At 28.7% G+C, this 15,294-nt stretch overlaps 1 protein-coding gene across 1 annotated transcript; it reads right to left on the bottom strand.

The window, feature by feature from the left end:
- Positions 1-2,750: 2,750 nt before the first annotated feature.
- Positions 2,751-8,286, bottom strand: cas (castor zinc finger transcription factor). Its single transcript, XM_075289411.1, has 4 exons — positions 6,881-8,286; positions 4,354-5,185; positions 3,886-4,277; positions 2,751-3,792 (listed from the first exon to the last, which is right to left on the bottom strand). Exons 1-4 carry the CDS (start codon positions 7,967-7,969, stop codon positions 3,376-3,378), a joined length of 2,730 nt encoding a protein of 909 aa, XP_075145526.1. The 5' UTR covers positions 7,970-8,286; the 3' UTR covers positions 2,751-3,375.
- Between the last annotated feature and the right edge of the window lie 7,008 nt (positions 8,287-15,294).

Genomic DNA, 15,294 nt, shown 5'->3' with positions numbered 1-15,294 from the left:
AATATTTGGTAAAATATTATGTGTTCCACAAGCAAGATTTGGACAATAAATTTCCTTTCAATTGGTTCTACATTATCCTAACAATTTCTAATGAAACATTTGCATATTTTCAGGCGTCGACAAAAAGTTATTAACATATTTCATACTTTGCAAAAAAATCATGTTCACAAATTGATGGATACAAGCTTAAAAGAAACTACTAATTGTGGCACGATTCAAATCCATAATCTTTATGAGAGTCGTGGTTAAAATCGACAGAAAAAATACTCTATTAAAAAAGTTATGAAACAAGTGAGTCAATAATCTGAAAATTATGGAATTTCTTTGCCGTGATTTGCGATACATTTGAAAATATCAGCCTGTACATCTTCAATAACAGAGTTCATTATATGGTTATCAGAATTACCACATAATTCTCGGGGTCGTATTCGACAGCCTACTCAAGAAATGCGCTTAAGCTAATAATAAGCTCAAAGGTAAGAAAAAGGTCCCTAAACCACTTGTCCACAAAATAACATCCTGAGTCCCCTTTGGTCGGAGCCAGGCCTAGAAAATTTATTTCCTCACTGTTAAAGAACGAGATAATATTTGGAAAAATATTATGCAAGTGTGTTTACAAGAAGATTTGGACATGCAATTTCTTTTCATACTTTCAGGCGAAATGAAAGTGGGTAATTTTTAATGTTAGAAACTGGAACCTAAAAATTGTTGCCCATATCGGTTTAAGATATATGTATATCTATCTCCCATATATGTGTAATTTTCATAAATTGGTTAACCGAATGTAAATTCAAATTTGGTACAAAATAAACCTCTCATTATGCCTACATTACTTGCTTCAGATTTAGACATAACTTTCTTGCTGTACTCGGCAAAATTTGACTTCCATAGAAAATTTTGACCAAATTTTATTTCTATAATTTTTTTCTAGAGAAAATTTTGTCAAAATTTTATTTCTATAGAAAATTTTGTCAAAATTTTATTTCTATAGAAAATTTTGCCAAAATTTTATTTCTATAGAAAAATTTGTCAAAATTTTATTTCTATAGAAAATTTTGTCAAAATGTTATTTCTATAGAAAATTTTGTCAAAATTTTATTTCTATAAACAATTTTGTCAAAATTTTATTTCTGTAGAAAATTTCTATAGAAAATATTGCCAAAATTTTATTTCTATATAAATTTTTGTCATAATTTTATTTCTATAGAAATTTTTGTCATAATTTTATTTCTATAGAAAATTTTGTCAAAATTTTATTTCTATGTAAAATTTTGCCAAAATTTTATTTCTACAGAAAATTTTGCTAAAATTTTATTCTAAGAAAATTTTGTCAAAATTTTATTTCTATAGAAAAGTTTTGTCAAAATTTTATTTCTATAGAAAATTTTGTCAAAATTTTATTTCTATAGAAAATTTTGTGAAAATTTTATTTCTATAGAAAATTTTTTAAAAATTTTATTTCTATAGAAAATTTTTTAAAAATTTTATTTCTATAAAAAATTTTCTCAAAATTTTATTTCTATAGAAAATTTTCTCAAAACTTTATTTCTATAGAAAATTTTCTCAAAATTTTATTTCTATAGAAAATTTTATCAAAATTGTATTTCTATAGAAAATATTGTCAACATTTTATTTCTATAGAAAATTTTGTCAAAATTTTATTCTATTGAAAATTTTGTCTACATTGTATTTCTATAGAAAATTTTGTCTACATTTTATTTCTATAGAAAATTTTGTCTACATTTTATTTCTATAGAAAGTATTGTCAAATTTTTATTTCTATAGAAAATTTTGCCAAAATTTTATTTCTATAGAAAATTTTGTCAAAATTTGATTTCTATAGAAATATTGTCAAAATTTTATTTCTATAGAAAATTTTGTCAAAATTTTATTTCTATAAAAAATTTTATCAAAATTTTATTTCTATAGAAAATTTTATCAAAATTTTATTTCTATAGAAAATTTTGTCAAAATTTTATTTCTATAGAAAATTTTGCCAAAATTTTATTTCTATAGAAAATTTTGGGAAAATTTTATTTCTATAGAAAATTGTGTCAAAATTTTATTTCTATAGAAAATATTGTCAAAATTTTATTTCTATAGAAAATTTTGTCAAAATTTTATTTCTATAGAAAATTTTGTCAAAATTTTATTTCCATAGAAAATTTAGTCAAAGTTTTATTTCAGTAGACAATATGGTGTTGTTGATTTAATCATTTAACCAAACAAAACTAAATTCGTAGAAGTTGAAAAAAAACTTATAAATGGTAAAAAATAAGTCACAATAACGAAGAAATTCTCAGCATACTGAATTTTTTATAAAAAGGGGAATATTCGCCAAGCAACCACAAATGTTTTAAAATGATAGACTAATATCTTTAGCGTAAAAATGAAAAAAAAAAATATCGACCAAAATTATACATATTTCTTTGGATGAATTGAAATAAAAAAATATATATATTTTTCTGCGTATACCATACAATCGTACAGTATGCCCTTACCCACTTTTTGCCAATGCATTCCCAAGGTCTATAAAATTGTCTTTGTTCTATATACTTTCAATAATAATTTCTTTAATTTAACAACAATTTTTTAGGTATTTACAGTAATTTACATTTATCTAAAAATAATTTTATAATAATTTAAATTAATTTTTCTCTATGAACGAAAATTTTTAACAAAAATAATCACAGCAATTTTTTATTGATTTGTTTTTTATTTTTAAAAATTTTATTTTTTGTAATTTTTTAATAATTTATGGTCTGATATTCAAATAGAGGTACTATTGTAAAAAATAAATTTCAAAAATTCAAATATTTATAATTTACAAATATACTCTATTTGAATAAAAAAAGAAAATATTTATGTAGTAAGATTTTTTTCGTAGCCATCAATGAAAAATCAAATCTCAAAAGTTTTGTTTTTCGCTCTAGACTCTTTACCAAAAGTCTGAGGTTGGGAAAAAAAACTTTTGAAAGAGACTTTTCATGCATTTTAACTTATGGGGACTTAAACAGTGTCCTTGATAAGTTCTTGTCTCCATATTTCATAGGATTTTTTTAAAGGTCAGAGTATTAGTTGTTTCTAAACAAAAAGCCCTGAGACTTAAACTGAAGCTTAATTTTATATAAGCCAGTAAAATCCCTTGATACCTAGAAGCTGTCTTTTAGCTTCCCACAATAGATAGATCTTTTATTTACTTCAATTCATTGTTGAAGATTTCCCATCAAAAGATCCAAGACCAAGAAGAAAATGTTCGATATGGCTTTAAGAGCCACGTGCGAAAACCAAACATTTTCCTTTTCAAGTCCTTATGAAAATTTTAACCCAATACCGCCCAGGCTAATAGGGTGGTTCATCTTAAAGACTTTCCTATCATTCTTTGAATTCCTGTTTGTCATTACTAAACTCTTGCTTTACATTATTGTTAATGTTGGATGTAGTAGCTGGTAATCCAGTGGTTTGGGCAGCTCCCAAAATATTGGCCATATTAGCTGCGGACATACCTCGAGGATAGAGATTTTGATAGAAGAGAGGATTTTGCAATTGAAATAGAGCCATTAAATGGGTTAACTGGAAATTGGGAGCATTGGGATCCATAGAACCTACGGCAGGATTGAAATTGGCCATAAAAGGATTCATCATGGCCAGATTTTGCATAGTTGATCCAGGAAGATTTGGGTTTTGAAGAGTGGATTGTGCATTATGGGTAGTGGTGGTGGTGGAGTTATTTGAGTCTTGGTTATGTTCCAATTTAATACGCTTCGATTCATTAACCTCGCTGGGCAATTGCTGGAAAAAGAAAATAAAAAAAATTAGTAAAGTTTTTTTTTATTTTTTTATGATTTTTATTTTTCAAATCTTTTTTAATGGCTTTCTACTTACAATTTTCTTTGGTGGCCTTCCCCTTTTTCTGGCCAGAAAATGCTCAGCCGATAATGAGGACAAAGGCGTTGAGGCATTGCTGGAATTTAAAGTATTGACCTTATTGGTATTAACCACTGCGGCTATATTACTAGGGGACTCTTCCTCACTGGAATCTCTTTGGGTTTTCAATTGCTGTTGTTCACCTTCGGTTCTATCATGTTTGCGTTTGTGACTTATCATTTGGGTACTGGAATGTAGGATGTAATTACAATTTTCCCTTACACAATGAATGTGATTGGAGACACAGGAATATTTGCAATCATCGAAAGGACATTTTTCCGTTTTCAAAATTTTCTTGAAACCATCTTGGGTCAATTGATGATCCTTCATATGATAGACCTTGTGTTTTTCTGAAAAAAAAATTGAAAATAATTTTACCCCGTTAATTTAATCATTCCTAATTGCTTTCATTCACTTTTCACTTACCCATATCAGCCTTGTTCTTGAAGGTGTGATTACAACCCTCACGACAGCAATGATAATGCGAAGTCTTCTTGCCATAGAAGGGACATTCTTCGATTTTGCAATTCTCATGGGCCCGGAACCGCCTGAAACCCTCTTGGACTATTTCGGAATTTTTCCTATGGAAATTGGCATGCATTTGTACATCACTTGTACTAACATAGACCTTAGGACAATCCTCGTAGATACAATGATAATGGGTTTGTTTCCAATTGTAGGCACAACCAGCCCCATATTCTGGAGCACAATCATCCGATGAAGAGAAACGGGCAAAACCCAAGAGTAAACTTTCCTTACGTTTTTTATGCCATTTCAAATGACGGATGATATCATCCTTCTTACTAAGGATTTTACCCTGGCATGGTTCCTCATAGCAATGGAAATGGTCACGTAAATTCTCTTGGCGGCATAGAGGATTCTCGCATTCCAGATAGGAGGAGTTCTTGCGTAAATGTTTTAGATTCTCTTCGGTAAGGAAACTATCTACAATACCGCTCGAACTCGAACCCAATGAGGTACAAGTGGTACCCGTAATAGGTGTTACCGTAGAACTCGATAATGATTTACCCCCCGATGAACCTTCAAATGTTTTGGGTGGTGTTATTTTTGTTGATGTTGAAAGCTGTTCACTTGAGGGTGGTGTCAATATGGCATTTTTCAAAGACATTGGTGTTACATTTGAAGCATCATCGTCCATTACCATCTGTGTCATCATTTGCGTTGTTGTGGCACTGGTATGTTTCATAGGAAATGTTGTAGGATTTATATTCATGCTGGATTTTTCTGGTGTAAATGGCTGCAAAGAGAGAGAAAATTGACATTTAATGGTAAATAATGCTGGCCTCATCAAGTTCTTGGTAATTAAAATTGAATTATTAGAGTTTTGTTTTTGATGCTTTAGACATGTTCGATATCTCATATTTCCTTCTCCCACACACAATCATTTGGATTTTTTTTTTGGTTTTGTTTATCTTTGATTTTCAGAATTTCTTATAAATTTGCATGAAGCACAAGTGTTCCATTGAGCCATTACAATGTTGATGTTTTCTTATATATGTTTTCTTTTCGTTAACGATGTTGACGATTTTATGAATTGATGTAAACAAAAAAAAAACATGTTCACATTGAGAATTGGAATTTCCAGGGATTTCAGTAAGATGGCTTAGAAAATGTCCCATAAATAGGAACTATGGAAACGAACAGTTTTGATAATAAAAATATAATAATTATCTATAAACTATATACCTTAAACATAATAACAACAAATAAGAATAAAAACAAATTAAACAATAGATTTTTTAATATAAAATTGTATAAGCTAAAATTCCTACTGCCCCCCTCTACTATCCATTTTTTTTGTTTTATTTAGTTAAATTATTATATTCCAACTTTATATAGATTTAAACATTTTGTATTATTTTTATTGTTCAACGTTTTTTTTTGCGGTCGGCTGTAAAATTGAATTAACTGAATAAACCGAACCAATTTTGATAGTAGAAGGGAATAGTAGGAATCTTACCTCATAAAATTGAATAACTATAACTCCTACTGTTCTCTATTATCGGCAATTTTTATTTATTTAATTACATGTTTTAAACATTTGAAAAATTTTAAGATTTTTTTTCTATTATTCCAAAAAATGTCTATCCATTTACATTGGATTTGGCTTAGAAAACATAGGGTATGAAATTCGAAAAGGTTAATTTGAAGCAATTGATATTTCTTTTTCCTATTGAACCCAAAAATATTAAAAAGTTTTGGAAAAATAAAATTTGTTTGAAGTGCCTTCATTCTTTAAAAAAATATAAACTTCTGAATGTTGAGATTCCTACTTTTCCTTTCTATCATTACTAAAAAAAATTTAAAATATAACATCCTTATTAAAAGATAAACATATTTTAGAACAGCGAAGTAATGGAAAAACTAATAAAATATTTAAAAACAAAAATAGACCTCGAGAAAAACCTTAATTTACAATTCTTAATGTTGAGATTCCTATTGTCCCTTTCTATCAATAAAAAATAAATTTTAAAAATATCAAAAATTCTTATTAAAGGGTGAAATATTTTAGAACAGCGAATAAAATAAATAAAATGTTTAAAAACAAAAAGACCTCGAGCTTGAAAAACATTAATTTACAATATGTTGAGTGTTAAGATTCTTACTGTCCTTATTAAAGGATAAACATATTGTAGAACAGCGAAGTAATGGAAAAAATAAATAAAATATTTAAAAACAAAAATAGACCTTGAGAAAAACATTAATTTACAATTCAAAATGTTGAGATCCCTATTATCCCTTTCTATTATTACTACATAAAATTTTAAATGAACCATAATGAGAGTGAAGGTGCCATATAATTCATGGTAAATTATTTGTATACAATTATGGTAAAAAATCTAAAATCCACAATTCCAAATGTTAGAATTCCTACTGTGCCCTTCTATCTTAAAATGTGAAACTGAATGTGAAACTGAAAGTAAAAACTTACCATATGTGAATCATCCTGTATGGAATCCGAAGTTGTCTCCAAAACCTTAAGGCCTGAACATAATATATTGGTGTTTCCACCCAATGAAGTCTGAACACTGAGGCTCTCTTCAATCTTAATAGCTTTAACATCTTCACGCACCACATCATCATCGTCATCGTCCACAACATAAGATGCCTCCTGCTGTCCCATGGTAGAGCATGAAACTTTTTTCAAAGCTGCGGTGGCGACGGTGTTGTTGGGTGTCGATGTCACTGTAGATGATTGAAGAAAATTTTCTTGTGAAGCTATAAAAGAATTTTGTGCTGGAAAAGCTGAGGGAAAGAAAAGAGAAGAAGAAGAGGGCGAAGAGGAAGAAACTAAAGGGCCAAGAGCATTGGAGGGTGGAGGTGTAGTAGAAGAAGCAGAAGAAGACGACAAAGCAGCATTGGCTGTAGCCGAACCATAAATCGTCATATTGTTGCCCAAATAATTTGCCATATTCGGGGCATTAGAGGAGCCACAGTTAAGGGAGGAATTTGAGGAATTGGGAGTAGTGGGTGTTAGCAATAAATTGGAGGAGGTTATCTGTTGTTGTTGCTGCTGCTGCTGTTGCAACAACATTAATTGGGTCAAGGCCGGTAAATTATTTAGCAACATGGGATTCATGGTAGCTTGCGACTGTTGCTGATGCTGCTGTTGTTGCTGCTGCTGCTGTTGTAGCAACATTTGTTGTTGCTGCATTAGCAATTGCTGCTGTTGCAACGAAATTGTAGCTGAATGAGGAGTAGTATTTGATGAAGGATAGCTAAAGCTAGTGGCAATATTTGTTGGTATGGGGCTCAAATTACTATTGGGACTACAACTACGGCTACTACTACTGTTGGTGTTTTGAGAGTTTTTGCGTTTCTGTGTCCTTAAATTCTGGCTAGCTTGATAAAGCGTTGCCAAATCTTGTGTAGGCTTAACAGGACTTAAGGCAAATGAGGATGCTTGTTGGTTTGATTGTTGCTGATTTGTTTGTTGTTGTTGTTGCTGCTGCTGCTGTTGTTGTTGTTGCAGTAAATTCATCATATACAATTGCATTATGAATTCCAATTGAGTAGACATGTTTGTAGTTTTTTTTCTGTTAATAATTTTTTCCAAAAAAACTGATTTTTTATTTTGTTTAATTTTCTTTGAAACTCTCGATTTTTCACTTATATTGGTTTTTTTTTTTAAATTTTTTTCTTCACATATAATAATTTTTTCTAAAGAAAAAATTTTATTTTTTATTCCAATTAAATTTTTTTTCGAGTGTAATCCTTTTTGTGGTGTTTGGTTGGTAATTTTCGTTCACTTCACGTAAAATATAAAATAAATTATTTTATTTAACGTTTAGCGTTCGTAATAGCGAAATAAGTCCTAAGAGATATTTCAAGCTTGGCTGTTGGGCTCAAACTGATTTAACTCTTCAACGGCAAGCGGTTAATATAGGAAAAATTCTTGCCCATAAGATCTCTTAACAGAGTTTGCTAAAAAACAACTCAACAACCCTCTCGTTAAAAAATCCCTTAACGAAGCCCTAAGTAAAAACAACAAAAATGTTGCTCTTTAAAAAACACATAGATCGTTCTCTTAAAAAACAAAAGGAATAATGAAATAGGTACCAAAGAGAGAAGAAGAGAGAAAGAGCACAATTGGGATCCGATGCTAACTACAAGCAAGCAAGCAGAAGTTGTTAATGAGGCCTTAACCTAAAAGGGGTTGTTTACTCGCGCTATGTCCTTCATCGTCCGTCCACTCATGTTGGTCCTTTTTATTGAATGTTACACAATTTTTTAACGACTTCTCTAAATTCTTTTTTATGGCAAATTTTGTGAAATGTTTTCTTTCATCCCTTAATTTTGATTCCTTTGTTTTTCAAAGTTTCGCTATGGCAAAAAAAGTGTTTGTAATTTTAGGTTGTTTCACTGAGCAGCAAGCCATACAATAATGTTCCCTTATGGGACTCTGGTTTTTTTTTCATGGTTGTATATTTTTTTCGGCTTCTCAATGGCCAATGGTATGACTGGAAATGCTAATATTTTGATAAAATACATGGTTTTTTTGCTAAAAAAAAATCGCCTGTTTAGCCAACGGGAGTGTTGGAATTTGTGCGATTTGTTTTACATAGGATTCTTATGCACTCCAATGTGAGTGTGAGAAAGAGAGAAAAGTGTATGGCAATTTTTTAATGAGAGGCATTTGAGTGTGTTTTTGTAGGAAAAAAGAGGATTTTTTGAGATATTTTTCGTTGGATTTTTTTACTTTAGGGGGTATGTTTGAAAAGATAATTTATTAATATTAATTAATTTAATTAAATTAGTTTTTATTCAATATGTGCATTTAAATGAAATGTCAATTTAATTGAGTTTTAATTAAATTATTATTTTTTTATTTCAATTTTTCTATTATTTGAATAAAATAAATTAATAATGAATCTAAATTTACTTAGTATTAAGGATCAATTGTCTGGATACAAATTTATCGGTTAAGGCCGTTACTATCTTCAGTTTTATGTTCGCTGATATGTTTTCCTAAATAAAAGTATAATAAATAAAATAATAGATATAAAATAAAAAAAAAAATAATTTAAAAATTAAGCAAACCTATTCCCACAAAAAACTTGAGAAAACTGTATGAAATACACAGAAAAAAATATTACCGAAATATTTTCAATTAAAAAGTTGATTGAAACTGAAAACTTTTTCAATTAAAAAATTAATAAATACAAATGTCTTTTTAATCAAACTGAAAACAATAAATCAAGTAAGTCAGTGGTTGAAAATTTTTTAATTTTCAATTTAAAAATAATTGATACAAAAATGAAGACTAAGTCATTTTTTGTATAAATTAATTTTGATTAAAAAGTTATTTAATTAAACTGTAAACTTTTAATTAAACTGTAAAAAATAAATCAATTAAGTCAGTGGTTGAACATTTTTTAATTTTAAATTTAAAAAAAAATGATACAAAAATTAAGACTATCAATTAATTTTGATTAAAAAGTTATTTAATCAAACTCGGAAGATTGAACCATTTTTGGGATTTTTTTGTAATTTTCAATTAAAGATTTATTTGAAACAAACATTTATTTAAGCAAGAACACTAAGCCAGTTGATGAGAAAGTGATTGAAAACAGTTACTTGTTTATTAAAAAATTATTCAAATTTTGCAATCAACATCAACTAAATTTGAATCAATTAAAAAATTAATTGAAATTTGTTAATGAAATCAATTAATTTTTTGAAACGGAAAACTTTTTTCAAATAAAAAATAATAAATACAATTATCCTTTTAATCAAACTGCAAAAAATAAATCAATTAAGTCAGTGGTTGAACATTTTTTAATTTTCAATTTTAAAAAAAATATGATACAAAAATGAAGACTAAATTATTAATTCAGTGGTTAAAATTTTTTTAATTAAGTCAGTGGTTGAAAATTTTTTAATTTTCAATTTAAAAAAAAAATTATACAAAAATGAAGACTAAAGTGATTGAAAATAGTTACTTGTTTATTAAAAAATTATTGAAATTTTTCAATCAACATCAATTAAATTTGATTTAATTAAAAAATTAATTGAAATTTGTTAATGGAAACAATTAATTTTTCGATCAATTAATTATTTGATGGTCAAATAAAACTGTGATTTTTATTATCAATTTCGTGATTGAAGACATTTCATAAAAAAATATTGGATCAATTAATTTTGTGATTGAATCAGAAAAAAAAATTGTGTAAGTATTAATGAAGTAAGAATTCTTTCTTTTTTTCAAATTAATCAGGAAAATTTTAATGCGAAAAACGAATCTTCAAACCCTACAATTGAAGATTCGTTTTCGTTTATTAAAAAATGGAAAATTCTTTGAATGAATATTTAGTATATAAAATCTTGACATAAGCTTCACAATTTTTTTTTCTGATTCAATCACGAAATTAATTGATCCAATTAATTTTTTAATTGAAATGTCTTCAATCACAGAAATGATAGTATCAATTAAAAAATTAAGTGAAAGTCAATTAAAAAGTTAATTGATCTAATTAAAAAAATTAATTGATACTATTAAATTTTGTGATTGATTTTCAATTAAAAAAATTATTGAATCAATTAAATTTGTAATTGAATATTTCTTAAAACTCAATTAAAACTTTAATTGGAAAAATTTTTATACAAATTTTCACCATTGAAATTGTTTACTACACTGAGAAAATGTTGATCTACACTGAAAAAGATATTTACGTGATATTAAAGATTACACAACCTAAATTTTGGGATGCGCAATTTACAAAATATTAATCACATTTTTTTTAAATAATGAAATTTTAATTAAGATAAAGATTATAATTTTGAAAAATTGTGTCCCTCCTTTAAATTCGTATGTCTTTGTATTAATTTACATTTTCCTTAAAGTAAATCAAACACATTTTTGATTTAAAGAAATCGTCCTTAAATTAACTGAAATATTGAATCTTTAGATTTAAGATAAAAACGCTTCAAATATAAGCTGAGACATATATTTTGAGGTTAGGTTATGTTAGGTGGCTGCCCGATGTATCAGGCTCACTTAGACTATTCAGTCCATTGTGATACCACATTGGTGAACTTGTCTTATCACTGAGTGCTGCCCAATTCCATGTTAAGCTCAATGACAAGGGACCTCCTTTTTATAACCGAGTCCGAACGGCGGTTCACATTGCAGTGAAACCACTTAGAGAAGCTTTGAACCCCTCAGAAATGTCACCAGCATTACTGAGGTGGGATAATCCACAGCTGAAAAACTTTTTGGCGTTCAGTCGAAGCAGGAATCGAACCCACGACCTTGTGTATGTAAGGCGGGCATGCTAACCATTGTACCACGGTGGTTTGAGGTTTAATGTTTATTGGAATTAAGAAAACATTTTTTACTTTGAAGTATTCGTTATAATTTGTACGTGAATAGCTTTATTAATATACACCAAATTTTAATTTTATTAATCCTAGATTTAAATCCAGATAGGCCACTATAAAATGTCTTTATTTTACAGAAGCCGCATATTTGGCTCGGAAACAATGCCAAAATCTTAAAGGGAAACATTTATGGATCCAACTAAACTTTTTTTGAGTGTAATATGAATAATAAGTCTAGCTTAATATTAGGACACAACATTAAGAACAAATTTCTTTAAAATGTTATAAATCCTAGATCTAAAAAAGATTTACCATGGTCTTTGAAAAAGATATCTGAAAACTTTTGGTTGCAAGTAAACTTTTTGTTTTTTGTGTGTACGCTTGGGAAATTTCATGCTAAAACTGCAGATGTTTTACAAAAAAAAAAAAGAAAAGGATAAAGCCATTGTATTTTTTTCATATTTCAGGAAAAAAGATTTAATACAAAAATAAATTTACATAAAAATCCCAAATGGTTAATTTTGCCAATACCAAACTACTATGATCAAAACTAACGAAAACCTATCTCGCATGAATGCTATTTTAATTGCAACCAAAAACAAAAAATGAGAAATGCAAATAATTATGTGGATTTGGCAAATGTGGAACCGCATTTAGGATGCAAAAATTTGCATATTTTACAAATCAAAGGATTTGCCATTTACAAATGGCAACCCTCTAGAAAACATTATCAAAAAGAAAAAGGAAACGGCATGTAACTTCCGTTAAAAAAACAAAAAAAAAAAACTAACAATGGATCTAAGATACAAGGGTTTATACTTACAAATAATTTCTGCAAATATTCAGGTTATTTCTCTTTTCCATAGATTTTGTTGAAATGTAAATGAGTTAAGGATTTGCATAATTTTCGCATATTCCACCTTTAAAAAAACAAAACGAAGAATATCCCGGATATATGGCTGGTAGATTGGTGGTGGTGGCATGCGCACCAGTTTTCCATAGCCTAAGGTTAGGGCTCGTGTGTATGTGTGCTCTCTTTCTCTTTCGATATGGGCGAGACCAATGTTATGCAAATGACCTGTCGCGCTTGCGCACACGACACAATTTCCCGGAGAAGGCAGCTTTGTGATTGCTTGTGTATTTCCCCTATTGAGTGATACACTGTAGGCTTATAAATCTATGCAAATTTATGCCAATTGATTTTCTATCGATTGATTTAGGTGAGACTGAGAGAGAGAGGGAAACAGCCTTTTGAACCCATTTCAAAAAATTTGCCTATGATATTGTTTTTTTGGGCAACGCTTGTAACTGACTCTCAACTCTGTTGTGGAACAAGAGCAATTGTGCGTATCAGAATAAGCCTTGGCGAAAATAAAGGATATGAATTTGTGAATTGAAAATCCACGATTTCCTTTCCATATTGATTACAAAAAAGGTATTCACTTCAATTCAAACATTCAAAATGGCAATAATAGACCAAAATGAAAATGGAGCAAAATCTGCATAAAAATGGTAACAATGGGAGCAACGTTTTGTATTGAATTTTTCAAAAAAGCTACAACGAAGGATCTCTTTTTCCTAGATCTAATTCTCTAGAAATCAATAGAGAGAAAGAGCGAGAGAGGGTGAATGGTGTCGTCTACTCAACGATAATTTTGAATTTATATACGAAATGCAAATGCAGAAATGCTTTTAAATCAAATCATTGATTTTGGTATTTCAGGACTGATATACAGATTTGCATATTTCGCTAAACAATAACTTTGAATTTATTTTACATATAATGTTTCTGGGTATGTATGTGTGAGAATTATCGATTCGTTAAACTATATTGTTAGAAGTATTAGTTTAATATCTGTCCTTTGGTTTTATGCATATGATTAAATCACTATGCCACACAAAAGTTTGTCAATCACTTCTGTATCCTTGTAATTACAAAATCAATGATTATGTTATCCTTGTAACAATTTTCAAATTCAATCAAATCCAATCAATTGTCAATACAATTTGATCATTCTCTATCGTCTGATTTTCTCATATACATATTTAGTTTAGAACAAAACCATGGTATTTAAAAATTCAATGAATGAATAGAATGTTGTTCACTTTATTTTTAAATTGAAGGGCTTGGGAATTCAAAATATTATTTGGGGGGGTAATTGGATAAGGCAAAATCTTTTCTTAACATTACAACAGGCTAATGGAGAAAATTAATTGCTTTTTAATAGCGTTTAAGAGCGAAGAAATTTTACTCGCTGACTCAGACGATCTTAAGAAGTCATACACGAAAGTGCTCAGGGGTCATGACCCATAAGAACCCAGCAAAAAGAGAGTTGGTAAAAAAGAAGTGAAAATGTTCTTTTTGGATCCGGAAGTGGTGCAAAAATGGGGCAGAAGCGATGAATTTATCATGGGCTTATCATAGGACGGATGTCCTCCATTTCAACTGCCTCTGCACTGAAGTGATGCACACTGCTTAAGGTATGATTCGAATTCAGTGCTGTGGATTTGATATTTTGCCAAATAAATTTTTTTTTATAATTTTTTCATATGCCTTTTAATGCATTCTAGCGCTTGTCTGAAACATTTACAGCCAATTTCTCATATCCGAAAGGAACGCTTTCGTTCGATTGAAATGTCAAAAACAGCTGATTTTCCTTTATAAATTCAGCTGTTTTGGGCGCCATAGACGAACGAAAGCATTCGTTTCGGATATGAGAAATTAGCTATTAACCTCTAATATTTCTAAAAAATGGGAAATTTTCTAGAATGGAATTAGTATTTTTTCGAAAAAAAAATATTTGAACCTTTTTATTCTTCTGTTTTAAATCTCTTTGAAACAAACAAAGTTAAAATTGCATATTAAAAATAGGAAAGAAACGAGTTATAAAAATTATATTACTTCCTGTGTAGTTAATATAAAAATCTTTTTGAGAGGAGATTTTTGGAAGTATTTCTAAAGTTATGCCATCACATCAACTTCCAAATTTTTTTGCTGGGAACTCTCGAAGTTTTACTGAGAAAAATATCAAAATATTTCCAATTAAAATCCTATAGCATGTACAAAAAATATTTACCTAATTAAGGACAAATTTGTTTAAAATAAAGAAATTGTAATTAAAAGAAAATTACAGTTTTTTATTTTTATTTTCTAAGTAATTTTTTTTTTGTAGAAAATATTGAAGAGTTTATAATATTTTTTCATTCAATTTGGGACACAAATCCTTGAAATTTGCACCCCACCGTTAAAGTCGTATGTCTTTGTAGTAAGGAAAATTATTCTTAAAATAAAGAAAACACATTTTTGATTTAAAGAAATAATCTTTAAATTAAATGAAAGGCTCCATGAAATAAGTCCCCATGAAATAACTCCCCAAATTGAAAAATTAAATAAGTCCCCAATTTCTTCTACAGAGAACAAAAACAAAGATTTTTGGGGAGTTATTTCATATTTTGGGGACCTATTTCATTTCCAATTATGGGGAGTTTTTTCAAATGAAATAACTCCCAAATTTGTCATAGTGA

Source organism: Haematobia irritans, chromosome 1 (assembly GCF_050003625.1).
Source record: "Haematobia irritans isolate KBUSLIRL chromosome 1, ASM5000362v1, whole genome shotgun sequence".
Taxonomy (NCBI): Eukaryota; Metazoa; Arthropoda; class Insecta; order Diptera; family Muscidae; genus Haematobia; species Haematobia irritans.
The sequence above is the reverse complement of the archived record's forward strand: the minus strand, read 5'-3'. Positions and strand labels throughout refer to the sequence as shown.

Bases quoted from the DNA above. Each gene is read 5' to 3' on its own strand.
- cas (XM_075289411.1), bottom strand. From the start codon at position 7,969: ATGTCTACTCAATTGGAATTCATAATGCAATTGTATATGATGAATTTA. The intron at 4,278-4,353 runs GTAAGTGAAAAG...TTTTTTTTTCAG, and splicing joins CAAGAACAAGGCTGATATGG to AAAAACACAAGGTCTATCAT. The intron at 3,793-3,885 runs GTAAGTAGAAAG...TTCTTTTTCCAG, and splicing joins GAAGGCCACCAAAGAAAATT to CAATTGCCCAGCGAGGTTAA.